The sequence below is a fragment of the Telmatherina bonti genome (genome assembly GCF_933228915.1).
Source record: "Telmatherina bonti genome assembly, chromosome: 19".
Taxonomy (NCBI): domain Eukaryota; kingdom Metazoa; phylum Chordata; class Actinopteri; order Atheriniformes; family Telmatherinidae; genus Telmatherina; species Telmatherina bonti.
This window is the reverse complement of record NC_136617.1, coordinates 34,478,409-34,493,569: the sequence shown is the minus strand read 5'-3', so window position 1 is coordinate 34,493,569 and position 15,161 is coordinate 34,478,409. Positions and strand designations below refer to the sequence as shown.

The window sequence follows — 15,161 nt, the reverse complement described above, 5'->3', positions numbered from 1 at the left end:
GTGAAATCCAGAACACACCCTGCTGCATCTTGCTTTGCGGCTGCCTTCCTCATCCTGCAGGATATTTCTATTCAAAGAGAAAAGGTCGAGGAGACACAGTTCAGGTAAGAATCAGCAGCGGATTGCCGAAAGTGAATGTTGGCTTTAGCTGGTTGGGACAAGAGGAAGAGGATAATGACCCAATGCAGGGATAAACATCACAGTGCTTAGATCTGCTACCTACAGAACAGGTAGGCTGCTGGTCAGAGGGATGTGAAGCTAGTTTAGTAATGGGGGTAAGGGGAAGGCGCAGTGTTGTCCCGCTGCATCAGCATCTTCAGGAGATTCCGCCTCAGATGGACAGATTTAACATGAGCTGGTGAAGTCTGGATTCTTTCTCATCAACATTTAACTTCTCAAGTCTTTCACCGCAGTCTGTGTACGTGTTGGTGTTGTGGACATTTTCATGGTCTGCACTCTGCGTCAGCGCGCCACTGCAACGTCCACGCGCACCGTGCACTGCTTGTCAGGAGACCGGGTCAATGGTTCATTATAAGCATTATCACTGCACATTTACAGTTAATAATCGTAGCTATATCGTTAGCATTAGCGGGGGGGTGCACATGCCAAAAACAAAGGTTTAACATGGACTCAGTACTGACCAGGCACGTGCACGTCAGTTCTAGGCTTAGGTAGGCAAACTGCCAGGGACAATAAGATGATTTTTTAAATGAATTGATCATCTATAAAAAGTTCCCTCCTTAATCTAACAAAAGCAAGACGTCAGACACTAAAAAGCTCCAAACATGTTCAATTTTAAGATAAGATAAGACTTGATTTATCTCACAGTGGAGAAATTCACTGTTACATAGTCTCTAGACTCACAGTAATTTTACATGTCATGACAATGAGTCGGAGAAATAACATCATGGCCATATGCCTTGGTGAAAACCCCACCCTAAACTCAAGGGCATGCCCGTGCAGCATGCACGAGCTGGGACAGACCGTATACTCAGCCTTTCAGCACCAAGTGCAGCAGCCAAAGCTTCGTATCAGCACCTGAACTATAACAGCACTTTAAAACTATTATTTCTGACACACTCCCTTTTTTTTATCAGAACATTTCCTCTGCATAGCCATCTTTACCCACCATCACTGTTTTCTTCATTGAATAGATTTCAAGATTACATTTCCAAATATGTGTCTTTTGTTTAGTCCTCCAAAAATCCTTGATAAAGAAAGCAGGTAAAGGAATCAACCTGGACACAGAATACAGATGTGCTGCAATTTACACAGTCATCCAGTTTTAAGAATTTTAAAAAATATTCATTTCAATATTAAAACATTTCAAATTCTTAAAACAACAATGTGATGCTGGACCATAATCACCACATGGCTTGCACATCACACCATGAACACTGCCATAACGACAGAGAGGGGGAGAGATCCAGAGTTTAACGTTGCTTTATTTGAAGATGAAGTGCATGACAAAGGACATGAACCTGCAGCTGCTTGAAACTCATCGTGTCCCACAACTACTCTGCACAAGCACAGTGAACCACATCTTGTCTTATGTGGACAAAGTCTTGTAATAATTCCAGTTTAGAACCAAGAAGGCGGAGATAGAACAGGAGTAAAAAACTACCAGTGTTACAAAGGGGTACCAGAAGGTGTGCTCCAACTACAGGGGACTGACTCTCCTCAGCCTCCCTGGAAAGCTCTATTCAGGAGTCCCAAAGAGGAGGGTTTACTGGATATTTGAATTGAGGAGGAGCAGTGTGGTTTTCATCTTGGTTGTGGAACAGTGGACCACCTCTGCACACTACAGAGAATCTACAGAATGCCGTTTAATTTGTCCCGGTACTGTATGCATTGTCCAAATACTGTTTGTTCTCCAGTTGTCCTGGGAGTTGGCCAAACATGTGACAAACTAGATTTGCTTTGTTGACTTGGAGAAGCCATTCAACCATGTCCCCCCGGGACTCCTGTGGGAGAGCATGTGTCAGAGCTTGGACTGCATTGCTGGCGTTACGTCAGATATTCTTCTGATGAGGGTTGGGTCTCTGCTGATGATGTGATTCTGTTGGCTCCATTGTGTTGTGATCTTCAGTTCTTACTGGAGTGATTCACAAATGAGAGTGAAGCAGCTTGGATGAGAATCAGCACATCCAAATCCGAGACCATCGTCCTCAGCTGGAAAAGGGTGGAGTGTCTGTTCAGAGCGGCAATCCTTCCCCAGGTAGAGGAGTTCAAGGTCCCAAAGTTCCCGAATGAGGGAAGGATGATTAACAGACAAATTGGGAGGGCATTGCAGTGATGTGGATTCTGCAGCGGTCTGTTGTGGGTACGCTCTTTATTTCCAAGATTTACAAGATTGCAAATACAAGCAGCTGAAATGAATTTCCTCCAGGGTGTTTTCCCTTAGAGAAGCGGTGAGAAGCTCATTTACCTGGGAGCGGCTCAGAATAGAGCCGCTGCTCCTCCGTATCAAGAGAAGCCAGATGAAGGTGCCTTGTAACTATACAAATATTACACATTTTACTATTTTATTTTTAACAGGCGAACAATACTTTAACCCTTTAAAAACTACAATAGAAGTGGTTTATCATCTGCATCCTCATCCTTCTTGCTGCTTGGCGGCTCCATTATCCAGAACAGCAGAGAGCTGCTTCCCTGTGCTGCCTCCTCTACTTCCCTTTCTTAATTCTCTCTCCTCAATGTTTCCTCTCTGCTGCGATGCTGCAACCGCAGTATCACACACAGTATGAGTAAAAGTGCTTGGTGATATGACAACAAGGCAGATGGCTGCTTTTTCTTTTTGACATTTAGCAAATAAATCACTGTAAGTTTTAATTATGTAGCCCATAATAATCCTTCTGTTATTGTAATAGTATTAAACACTACTAAACATTTCGAAACCCTTCTAAATACTAAATAATCAGCTAGAATGTATACTTTAGTATGATGAATTCACATGATGTACCTGTGAAAAATTCTACTGACATTGGTGGTGGTTATGTATCTATTATCTAGCTGGGATAGGCTATCAACTATCATTACATTTAAAAACTTTCACCTTAAAATTCTCATACTGTTGGCTTTTGCCTCGCAGCAATTTAAACTAATGCTTCAAAAAGGAGAGTCAACTCAGTTAAGCTTTCAAGTATTTTCCCAGACATATAAACACCATTTTAACCTTCAAACTCTTCTACTATTAGCTTTAGCTTCATAAATATTTCTGCTAAGACTTAATCTTTAACTGGCTTTCAATGATTTCAGTTCTACGTTAAACTATTTTGACTACATTTTCACACCAGTTTGAGCTTCAAACACTTGTAATATTGGCTTTAGCTTAAAGGTTATGTTAGCCAAAGTTATAAAGAAGCTAATTTTAACCATTTCCAATGTCTTTCACTCATTTCTCCACAACTTTTTACTGTTTTAATTACATTTAAACACCCCTTCTACCTTCAAAATACTTTTCTTGTTGGATTTACCATTTTAATAATTTCAGCTGAGCCTTCAACAAGAACATTTAAAACATCTTCAACGACCTCATGCTCATTTCAGCTCAATGTCTCTATCTGTTCTCTATTCTGGGCTTTAATCACTATCGCTTAAACTTCTTTTCATTTTAGCCTTTTTTAGCATTTTTTTTAGCATTACAATTTAATGCTAAAACTGTAATTGGCATTACAGTTAAAAAGTTCACATTGCCGTTCTGCAAGAACATCCAATGTTTGAGTTAGTTTTAGTCACATTTTAGGGATGTTGAAGTTTGAAAGTTTTAGTCAAGTTTCATTCAATGAAATCTCCAAAAGGTTTTAGTGTACTTTTAGTCAAATAATAAAAAAAAAACACAAAAAACCTCTTAGTCTTTCAGCAAATTAATTTAGGTAAATACTATGTATTAAAAGGTGGAATGAAGGCTGACTGGTTGTTTCATATACTGCAATTCATAACACAAGTTAACCTTAATGCTTTTGCATAATAACCCTATCCTTTACCAAATTGATAGATTTAGCTTAGATGTTCCCGTTAACAGGGGTCCAATGCTGACATGCTAAACTTAACTATTGTGGGGCATTCATTCATTCATTCTCTGAACCTGCTTAATCCAAGCCTATCCCAGCAGCCGTCGGGCGAGAGGCAGGGTACACCCTGGACAGCTCGCCAGTCTATCGCAGGACCACCCTGTTGTGGGGTAGAAATCTTTTATTTCTATATTTAAACTTTTTCATGAATTGATGGCCTAGTTCATCATACAAAAATGTCACACAAGAGAATAGTAGATTTTTAAATTCAACATAAAGCAACAAACTGTAAACTTGTTTTTTCCCCCCATTATTATTATATTAAAAGGAATGGTTTTAGACTTACAAGGTTTTCCACCCAACCGGAAATACTTTCTTGTCTACTAAGGGAAATGCATTGTTGTAGGATATACATCGCAGTCCTGACTCCAATGTCTTTATGACTTCAGGCCTTTCTAACTTTTAAAGTTTTTCACTTTTTCAAGTTTTTGTCAAATTTTCAATTCAGTTTTGTGATTGGACAAGGTGCGAATTCGACTCAGCTATTAGTCCATTTTGTGCATAATGAGCTGCAGTTTGTTTCACCAATGTGCACCCGTTTTGCCAAAAAGACAATGGAGTCAGGACGGCGATATATCTCCTATAATATGATAACAAAGAGGAGTTATGTGCAGATTTCAGAGTTTTATAGAAGAAAATGGGGAGAAAAGCTTCTAAAAGCCGTTGTAAATTCCCAGCAGCAAGTAGAAATAATGCTATGTGGTTACGTCGGATAATTCGCGATTTTAGTTGACTTGAGACTAATACGCTAAAAACTGTTTAATGGAAACACCCACAAATCGCAATAGTTGTTTGTTGAAACTTTCAAATATTGCTTTTATTTTGCGAAAAAAATGTAATGGAAATGCAGATATAGATGCTTCATGCTTGGATGTTAGTTGTTGCATTTGCATTATATTGCAAATGACTACATCAAATAAACTGCTTTCTGTGTGCTGCGATGCATAAAGTCTGCAAACTGCACACTTACAGGAAGGAAAATTTCCATGAAGACGACAATGAGAGATGCAATATTAGTGTGGATAAAAGATGCACACTTTCTAAGATGTTAGCTGAACTGAATACATACAAAACAGGCACATTATAATTATAAATTTACAGTTCCAAATCCTTTTTTTAAATGAAGTACATCAATGCTCTATGAGCAGTAAATAAAATGAAAAGTGTACCCTTAAATTCCCAGACCAGAAATAAATCCACTGTGTGTATTTCTCTTATATGTGTATTTCAGTTGTCCAACAGGGTTGTCTCTTTGTAGCAGCTAAACTTAGTTAAATAATTCATCTTAAATTCTTAGTCAATAAGAGTTCAAATTGTCCTTGTGCTAGGTATGATGTTAAAGTTATATTTTCCTAGCTGCCCTTGAATGCGGCACATCTGCGGCTAGATGTCATGGCAAGTTAAGTTTCATTTCTTTCTGTTCCTCGTGTGGCCAGTTGGAGGTGCTTTCTCCTGCATTATCTGGAGCTAAATGCCCTTTCCATGACTGTGAGTGAAAGGTTTTTTCTTTTCTTGGAATATGAGTGGCCAGTTTAAATTAACTGGCCATTTAATTTAGTTTAAATTAAATGCTAAATTAACGGGTGTCCAGAGCAATATGCTTATAATAATGCAGCTTTGTATATATGTATATGTATATGTATAGTTATGTCTATTTACTTTGATTTCCCATTTGTACAATGTATTTATTCTTATTATTTGAATTTGTTATTGCTGTTGTTACAGACCACAAGTCTGGAAATAAACCCAGTTAAACGGACGAGCCGGTGTGTTTCCTGACTCCATACCTAAGTCACTCCACCAGTAAACCGGAGATCCCATTTCTCCCTTTTAGGAGGTGTTCAACTGAATTAATACAAAACAGCCTTTTGCCCAAAGACGGCTGGGATAGGCTCCAGCTTCCCCGCGACCCTTCATTGGATAATGAATGAATAAATAACACAAAACAGTCATTGTTATCAAATTAGTTTTACACCATTACTTCTTTAAGTTGATCCAGAACGCCGCAGCGCGTCTGGTTTTCAACCAACCCAAACGATCTCATGTCACTCCGCTGCTAATCGCTCTTCACTGGCTTCCAGTCGCAGCACGCATCAAATTTAAAGCTTTGCTTCTGGTTTACAAAACAATAAGTCAAACGTCTCCCGTCTACCTTCACTCCCTAATCCAGACCTACACTCCCTCTCTACAGCTACGTTCCACCAGTGAAAGACGCCCCGTGTTACCACCACAACGTGGGGCTAAATCACCAGCCAGACTCTTGTCCTCTGTTGTTCCACGACGGTGGAACGACCTGCCGTCTGTCCGCTCTGCAGAGTCCCTGTCTACTTTTAAGACCCAGCTGAAGACTCAGCTCTTCAAGGAGAACTTCTACACTTAGTTTTGTTGGAAAGTTGGAGAACTTAGCCCAGTTCTTTACAACAAACAAACATTATGATATTAATTCTTTGTATTTTAACATCGGTGATATAATGGGGTGGGAAGGGTGAATACAAAAAAAAAAAGAAAATAAAAGAAGCTTCATGGAAGGACCTGCGTCCAACTGGACAGTCCTCCAGCACCTCCCTACCATGTCCTCTACTGTCTGATTTCATGCTTGTGTTGTTCTCACTCAGATGTAAGTCGTTTTAGATAAAAGCATCTGCTAAATGACTGTAGAAAGTTGTGTCGACGCTCTGTGAGACAGAATGATCAGTGCTTTCTTAAATCCCCACAAGATGGCACTGTTAAACACGCTTACCGTTGACAAACAGCGCTGTCTCGGAAGTCTCCTTGTGGGTGTCCTTCTCTGTTTAAATGACACACATCCAGACATACCTTATGAATAAGGTTGTTTATTCACCATACAATTGTGGTGTTAGTAAGATTATGGTCTGCTTTTCACACATCAAAACAGTTATATCATAAAGAAATCACAGTTCTACACCATCATTTCAATAAACTGCACCATAAAATTAAAAGTGGTCCCTTAAATCACCACCAGATCACCCTAAAACTATCACATCATCGTGTTTTGAACCAGTTTCCAGAACAATTGAACTCTCTTCAATCAGGTGCCTGAAAAACGGCTGGTTGCTTTTAACTTTGGCATCTTTTAGGTTACAGTCTCCAGTGATACATCAAACGGTATTGCTCAGAACATAGATGTGAGCTAGGACTTTTGTCTTCCTTAAATTGTATCATTTTGATATATCAAGCTTTGTTTGAGCCCTCCTTTTCTGATATTAAGTTATAGAAGACAATTAAGTTATAGAAGCCAGCATGTGATTTGGAACATTGGTGGTCTGGTGGTTTAATGAGAAGGCTGTGGGCTGCAAGGTCGCGTCTTCAACTGTTGATTGTAAAGCTTCCCAAAGCTGTCTCATGATGGATGAATGAGCATCATTAGGTCCAGCACACTGGCTGCTATTTAAAGTGTGCATCAGTTTAACAATCGTGCCATTGAAACCGAACGTAGCGAGGCGCTGTAAAACTCAAACATGTGTTTAGGTGATAAAAAATGGCGCCACTCATATGTCTGATGAATATTCAGCACTATAACGTTCTGAAAAGCTCTGAAAACTAGAAATTGCATCATAGAGCCCCTTTAAATTGGGAAAGTCACAATATCATTAGATATGTGCTGGACCATCTAGAGTTAGTTGGCACAGCGGCAGGAGTCGCTCAGCTGCTACTGATGAAAGAACTTTGTCCAGCAGTCAACTGATGCGTCTTTCTGGATCATGTTCACCTCAGGTGTAGTGTGTGTACAATACAGGGTGTCCCATCTATGGTTCCAAAATAGTTAAGGCAAAAATACAACTTTCAATAAAATTGCCATGAACAATTAATAAAAGAGACTTTAACCTCAATATGACTGACATACTGGAAATGTTAAGCAGGTATGATTTACCTTTGGTCTTCACCAACCACTTCAGATCTTCACTGTCACGCAGCTCGATGTATATTCATCCTCAGAGCTAGCAGTATCTTCTGGTTCATTAACTTTGAATGCTGATACCATGTTGCTTCCGCACACGCGCTGTAGTATGTGGATGGGAAATCTGGTCAAGTCAGGCAAGCAGATAGGTCAGTACATCAAATCCAAAGAGTGATGACCTGTTCTTTGGCTTCTTGTTCCGGTGAGTTCCAGTGGTTCCTGGGACAAAGGTGCTGGGATAGATGAATGTCGCCTGTCATTCTTTGGACCACTAGGTTTCTCTTTGTTACCTTTGTTACCTTTGGCCAAGAAACTTCTCATGAATGTCATCAACAATAATAAAACTTTAAAACGCTGCCAATTGTTAGATATTTCCTCAGTTAATGTTACCAATGGTTATATTACATTCTATTACATCATCAGTTTGTGAGCGCTACAACACAGCAACTCAAACATTTACAGGATAGGTTAACATTATTCTTGAACCATGTATCTTTATATTTTAAATGGGTGTGATTTGAACCCCGAATGCAGTATACTCAGAAACAGGAACGGTTGGTAATCACCTTTACTTTCATCACAACAAAGTAAGGCAACATTTAGGAGAGGCAGGTTGGAGGCAGGTGGAAAGGTCGAAGCCAGATAAGCAAGCCACGGGAGCAGTGACACCAATAGATTAACTTATTTTCATTAATCCAATGCTCCAATCATACCAACTCCTTAATAAATAGATGGATAGATGGATGGATGGAAGGACAGACAGACAGACAGATAGAGCAATGATATATACTGTATGTATGTATTTGTTTGCAGCGTCTGTTGTGTCCAGATCTTGTAAGTTTTTGTCGTCTTGTGGCTAATGGTGATTATAGTGTTTAATTGACATGTACTTTTTTTCTACCAACTTCAGGATGTCTCATGATAACAAAGACCAGACCCCTGCAGCAGGGACCCTCTCTGAAACCCAGCTGCAGTCCCACCTCAAAATGGAGCCCAAGACTCTCGGGGTGAGTTTGAAGCATTTTAATTCATCAGTCTTTGATTTCTTTTGTGTATTTGCAGTGTGGTACAGAGAGAAGCTGTCCTCCACAATACATTTAATTTTCAGATTATTTTTATTTTGATCTGCAAAAAGTTAAATCTATATTTTGATGTCACAGTTTGCCACACGCATACAATGCTTGTGTGTTTTCATTCTCTGAACATGTGATATTCTAAGACAGAAAAATGATGAACTTCTACACACAGATCAACACAAATATTCATGTCTGTTAACACAATTCAAAACCAGTTTCATTGTAGATTCAATACTAACTTGTCTCTAAAACACACAGCCAGTCAATTATGTCCAAACATTGTCAAAATAATCAGTTTAACCATGTATCTGTTTTCAAGTTACATATTTATGTGTTTATGAGCCACTCATAGTTTTACCTCTTTAGTCTCCCACTCCCTCGAAGTTGCTAAGCAAACAGGCTTGCTATTAACTAGCCATTTTTAGCATGTACCGTTGACTGAAAAAGTAACATTTATACACAATAACACATAAAAGTTATAAACACAAGTTGAACATAATTACCAATCAATTATGTAGTCCTCATTCACATACAAAGAGCAAAAATATGTTTTATTGCCACAGTTTGCCACATACATACAATCATAGACATCATATACATAGATGCCGCATTGTATCACGCCGCCTATATGAGCTAACGCCACTTCGCGCCGCCATCTTGGATGGGTCTCCATGCGCCTTCAATGCATTTATTTGTAAGGTGTAGGTCCAACCACGACAATAACTTCACAACAACTAAACCTGCTCTAACTTCTGTACTTATAAATAAACACCTAGACCTGCTCTAACTTCTGTACTTATAAATAAACACCTAGACCTGCTCTAACTTCTGTACTTATAAATAAACACCTAAACCTGCTCTAACTTCTGTACTTATAAATAAACACCTAGACCTGCTCTAACTTCTGTACTTATAAATAAACACCTAAACCTGCTCTAACTTCTGTACTTATAAATAAACACCTAAACCTGCTCTAACTTCTGTACTTATAAATAAACACCTAGACCTGCTCTAACTTCTGAACTTATAAATAAACACCTAGACCTGCTCTAACTTCTGTACTTATAAATAAACACCTAAACCTGCTCTAACTTCTGAACTTATAAATAAACACCTAAACCTGCTCTAACTTCTGTACTTATAAATAAACACCTAAACCTGCTCTAACTTCTGTACTTATAAATAAACACCTAGACCTGCTCTAACTTCTGTACCTATAAATAAACACCTAGACCTGCTCTAACTTCTGTACTTATAAATAAACACCTAGACCTGCTCTAACTTCTGAACTTATAAATAAACACCTAGACCTGCTCTAACTTCTGAACTTATAAATAAACACCTAAACCTGCTCTAACTTCTGTACTTATAAATAAACACCTAAACCTGCTCTAACTTCTGTACTTATAAATAAACACCTAGACCTGCTCTAACTTCTGTACCTATAAATAAACACCTAGACCTGCTCTAACTTCTGTACTTATAAATAAACACCTAGACCTGCTAACTTCTGTACTTATAAATAAACACCTAGACCTGCTCTAACTTCTGTACTTATAAATAAACACCTAGACCTGCTCTAACTTCTGTACTTATAAATAAACACCTAGACCTGCTCTAACTTCTGTACTTATAAATAAACACCTAGACCTGCTCTAACTTCTGTACTTATAAATAAACACCTAGACCTGCTCTAACTTCTGTACTTATAAATAAACACCTAAACCTGCTCTAACTTCTGTACTTATAAATAAACACCTAGACCTGCTCTAACTTCTGTACTTATAAATAAACACCTAAACCTGCTCTAACTTCTGAACTTATAAATAAACACCTAGACCTGCTCTAACTTCTGAACTTATAAATAAACACCTAGACCTGCTCTAACTTCTGTACTTATAAATAAACACCTAGACCTGCTCTAACTTCTGTACTTATAAATAAACACCTAGACCTGCTCTAACTTCTGTACTTATAAATAAACACCTAGACCTGCTCTAACTTCTGTACTTATAAATAAACACCTAGACCTGCTCTAACTTCTGTACTTATAAATAAACACCTAAACCTGCTCTAACTTCTGTACTTATAAATAAACACCTAGACCTGCTCTAACTTCTGTACTTATAAATAAACACCTAGACCTGCTCTAACTTCTGTACTTATAAATAAACACCTAAACCTGCTCTAACTTCTGTACTTATAAATAAACACCTAGACCTGCTCTAACTTCTGTACTTATAAATAAACACCTAGACCTGCTCTAACTTCTGTACTTATAAATAAACACCTAGACCTGCTCTAACTTCTGTACTTATAAATAAACACCTAAACCTGCTCTAACTTCTGTACTTATAAATAAACACCTAGACCTGCTCTAACTTCTGAACTTATAAATAAACACCTAGACCTGCTCTAACTTCTGTACTTATAAATAAACACCTAGACCTGCTCTAACTTCTGTACTTATAAATAAACACCTAGACCTGCTCTAACTTCTGTACTTATAAATAAACACCTAGACCTGCTCTAACTTCTGTACTTATAAATAAACACCTAGACCTGCTCTAACTTCTGTACTTATAAATAAACACCTAGACCTGCTCTAACTTCTGTACTTATAAATAAACACCTAGACCTGCTCTAACTTCTGTACTTATAAATAAACACCTAGACCTGCTCTAACTTCTGTACTTATAAATAAACACCTAGACCTGCTCTAACTTCTGTACCTATAAATAAACACCTAAACCTGCTCTAACTTCTGTACTTATAAATAAACACCTAGACCTGCTCTAACTTCTGTACTTATAAATAAACACCTAGACCTGCTCTAACTTCTGTACTTATAAATAAACACCTAGACCTGCTCTAACTTCTGTACTTATAAATAAACACCTAGACCTGCTCTAACTTCTGTACTTATAAATAAACACCTAGACCTGCTCTAACTTCTGTACTTATAAATAAACACCTAGACCTGCTCTAACTTCTGTACCTATAAATAAACACCTAAACCTGCTCTAACTTCTGTACTTATAAATAAACACCTAAACCTGCTCTAACTTCTGTACCTATAAATAAACACCTGAACCTGCTCTAACTTCTGTACTTATAAATAAACACCTAGACCTGCTCTAACTTCTGTACCTATAAATAAACACCTGAACCTGCTCTAACTTCTGTACTTATAAATAAACACCTAAACCTGCTCTAACTTCTGTACTTATAAATAAACACCTAGACCTGCTCTAACTTCTGTACTTATAAATAAACACCTAGACCTGCTCTAACTTCTGTACTTATAAATAAACACCTAGACCTGCTCTAACTTCTGTACTTATAAATAAACACCTAAACCTGCTCTAACTTCTGTACTTATAAATAAACACCTAGACCTGCTCTAACTTCTGTACTTATAAATAAACACCTAGACCTGCTCTAACTTCTGTACTTATAAATAAACACCTAGACCTGCTCTAACTTCTGTACTTATAAATAAACACCTAGACCTGCTCTAACTTCTGAACTTATAAATAAACACCTAGACCTGTTCTAACTTCTGTACTTATAAATAAACACCTAAACCTGCTCTAACTTCTGTACTTATAAATAAACACCTAGACCTGCTCTAACTTCTGTACTTATAAATAAACACCTAAACCTGCTCTAACTTCTGTACTTATAAATAAACACCTAGACCTGCTCTAACTTCTGTACTTATAAATAAACACCTAAACCTGCTCTAACTTCTGTACTTATAAATAAACACCTAGACCTGCTCTAACTTCTGTACTTATAAATAAACACCTAGACCTGCTCTAACTTCTGTACTTATAAATAAACACCTAAACCTGCTCTAACTTCTGTACCTATAAATAAACACCTAGACCTGCTCTAACTTCTGTACTTATAAATAAACACCTAGACCTGCTCTAACTTCTGTACTTATAAATAAACACCTAGACCTGCTCTAACTTCTGTACTTATAAATAAACACCTAAACCTGCTCTAACTTCTGTACTTATAAATAAACACCTAGACCTGCTCTAACTTCTGTACTTATAAATAAACACCTAGACCTGCTCTAACTTCTGTACTTATAAATAAACACCTAGACCTGCTCTAACTTCTGTACTTATAAATAAACACCTAAACCTGCTCTAACTTCTGTACTTATAAATAAACACCTAGACCTGCTCTAACTTCTGTACCTATAAATAAACACCTAGACCTGCTCTAACTTCTGTACCTATAAATAAACACCTAGACCTGCTCTAACTTCTGAACTTATAAATAAACAGTAGTTTTATTGGTTACATGTGAAGAGTTAGTTTTTTTAAAAGCCATGGCAAGAATGACATCATTCTGCTTCACATAAAAAGTAAAATTGCAACAAAATTCATTTTTAGCACGTCCCGTTGACTAAAAAATTAACATTTATACAGAATAAACCCCCCCCCCCCCCCCACACACACACACACACACACACACAAATTTATTTTACATTTGGGATGGAAAATTATTTACTTTTTGTGTTTTTTGTTAAATTTGAGAAACACCACAAATATTTTCTATGCACGTTTAGCACAAAAAATTACAATATTATATTTTTGAGGGATTAATTAGTCTTGCATTGTTTTATGTCTAAGAGTAAAAGGTGAGACACAAATCTGAAGGATGTAGAAGGGTTCAGTTATTTAATCTCTTACAGCTAAACCCACTTCTGGTGCTACGCTGTCTGCAAAGATGCAGAGATAACATTCACCTGATAATCAGTTAATTAATGGATAAATAAAGAACTGATCATTTCCTGCATCTTTTCTTCTTCTACACCCCCATCCCTCCAAACCAGGCAATCCAAATTGTTATTGGGGCACTGATTCTTTGTCTGAGTGCCTCTGTGCTCCAGATCCATGAGGTCCACTTCACAGAAGACGTGGCCCTCTTCTTGGTGGTTGTTGTACAGGTCAGTCAAAGGTCACCAATGGGAAAGTTTTAAATGTTTAGGATTTGTTTTTGTTCTTTTTTGTTTTGTTTTGTTTCATATCAGTCTTGTTAAAGTATATTTCATTTTATTTAATTGATTTTGGAAAAAATGCGAACTTCTCTTTCCATCAGGTGACCCTGTCTGGTTCCGTACTGGTCCATAGTGGCAGGAAACCCAGTCTGTTTTGGGTGAGTTCATCAGTCCAAAAGGAACTTCTTCCTTTGTTATAATTTGCTGAATTTTCCACTAATGTTATGGGTCTACATGGTACAGGTCAGTACACATTGTGTTGTGTTTCTACAGGTTCTATCTGGAAAAGGTAGAATAATGTCTCATCTCTGCTGTTTTAGGGACCTTTCTGTCTGGTCCCAATCTTACCAATCCAACCTAAACCTGACACAGTTCTGTTCATTAGTAGAAATAACCATTACAACAAAGCAGGGACAACTGCATGTTTATTTATGGTGGACTCTTTTTTTTTTCAAAAGTCACATACTGAGAAGAAAGAAGACAAACTACTCCTTCCACCATTCTGCTTTGTTTCTGGGTCATGTGTTTCTTTCTTTTATTTTTGTATGTTTTTGTTTGCTTTAAGGAGCATACATAGCTATAAAGAGAATCCATATATAAAAGATAACACAGAGCGAACAAGAAAATAGCACAAAGCAAAAATGGGAACACAAGCCGGAGTGTCCTGTCAGGCGATGAGGTACATAACAACATATAATTATGATTTGTTGTGTACAATATGCAGCACTGTAGATGCATTGTACACTGTGTTTCCTGCCAGAGTTTTTTGTTTTGTTTTAACCTCCTGGTTTGTGTGTGAACAGTATTCTTGTTACATGCAGGTGAAATGTGTCCTGGTGCTGCATTTGATCAGTGCTGCTTTGACCACTGGAGCTTTGGGTCTCATGTCCAAACACCTGCCATACCGCCAGGACTCCTATCACTGCGAACACTGCCGGAGGCTGGAGCTGCATGCTGTGGTATGCTCTTCAAAACAACACAGAGAAGGAAAAGAGAAAGATGTCACCTTAATGACAGTTTTATTGAGTATAATAATAACTAATAATCATAACAATTATTCTTATTATAATTCT

The 15,161-nt window shown here is 37.7% G+C and overlaps 1 protein-coding gene across 1 annotated transcript in view; it reads left to right on the top strand.

Moving 5' to 3' along the window:
- LOC306770313 (uncharacterized protein) overlaps nucleotides 1–15,161 on the top strand; it is a 40,308-nt gene continuing 25,147 nt past the window's right edge. Inside the window, exons 1-5 of the mRNA XM_079259168.1 lie at nucleotides 1–104; nucleotides 8,903–8,999; nucleotides 13,924–14,037; nucleotides 14,190–14,246; nucleotides 14,910–15,047. Of these exons, the coding sequence (XP_079115294.1) occupies nucleotides 8,904–8,999; nucleotides 13,924–14,037; nucleotides 14,190–14,246; nucleotides 14,910–15,047 (405 nt within the window). The 5' untranslated portion in view covers nucleotides 1–104; nucleotide 8,903. The remainder of the gene's footprint in view (nucleotides 105–8,902; nucleotides 9,000–13,923; nucleotides 14,038–14,189; nucleotides 14,247–14,909; nucleotides 15,048–15,161) is intronic.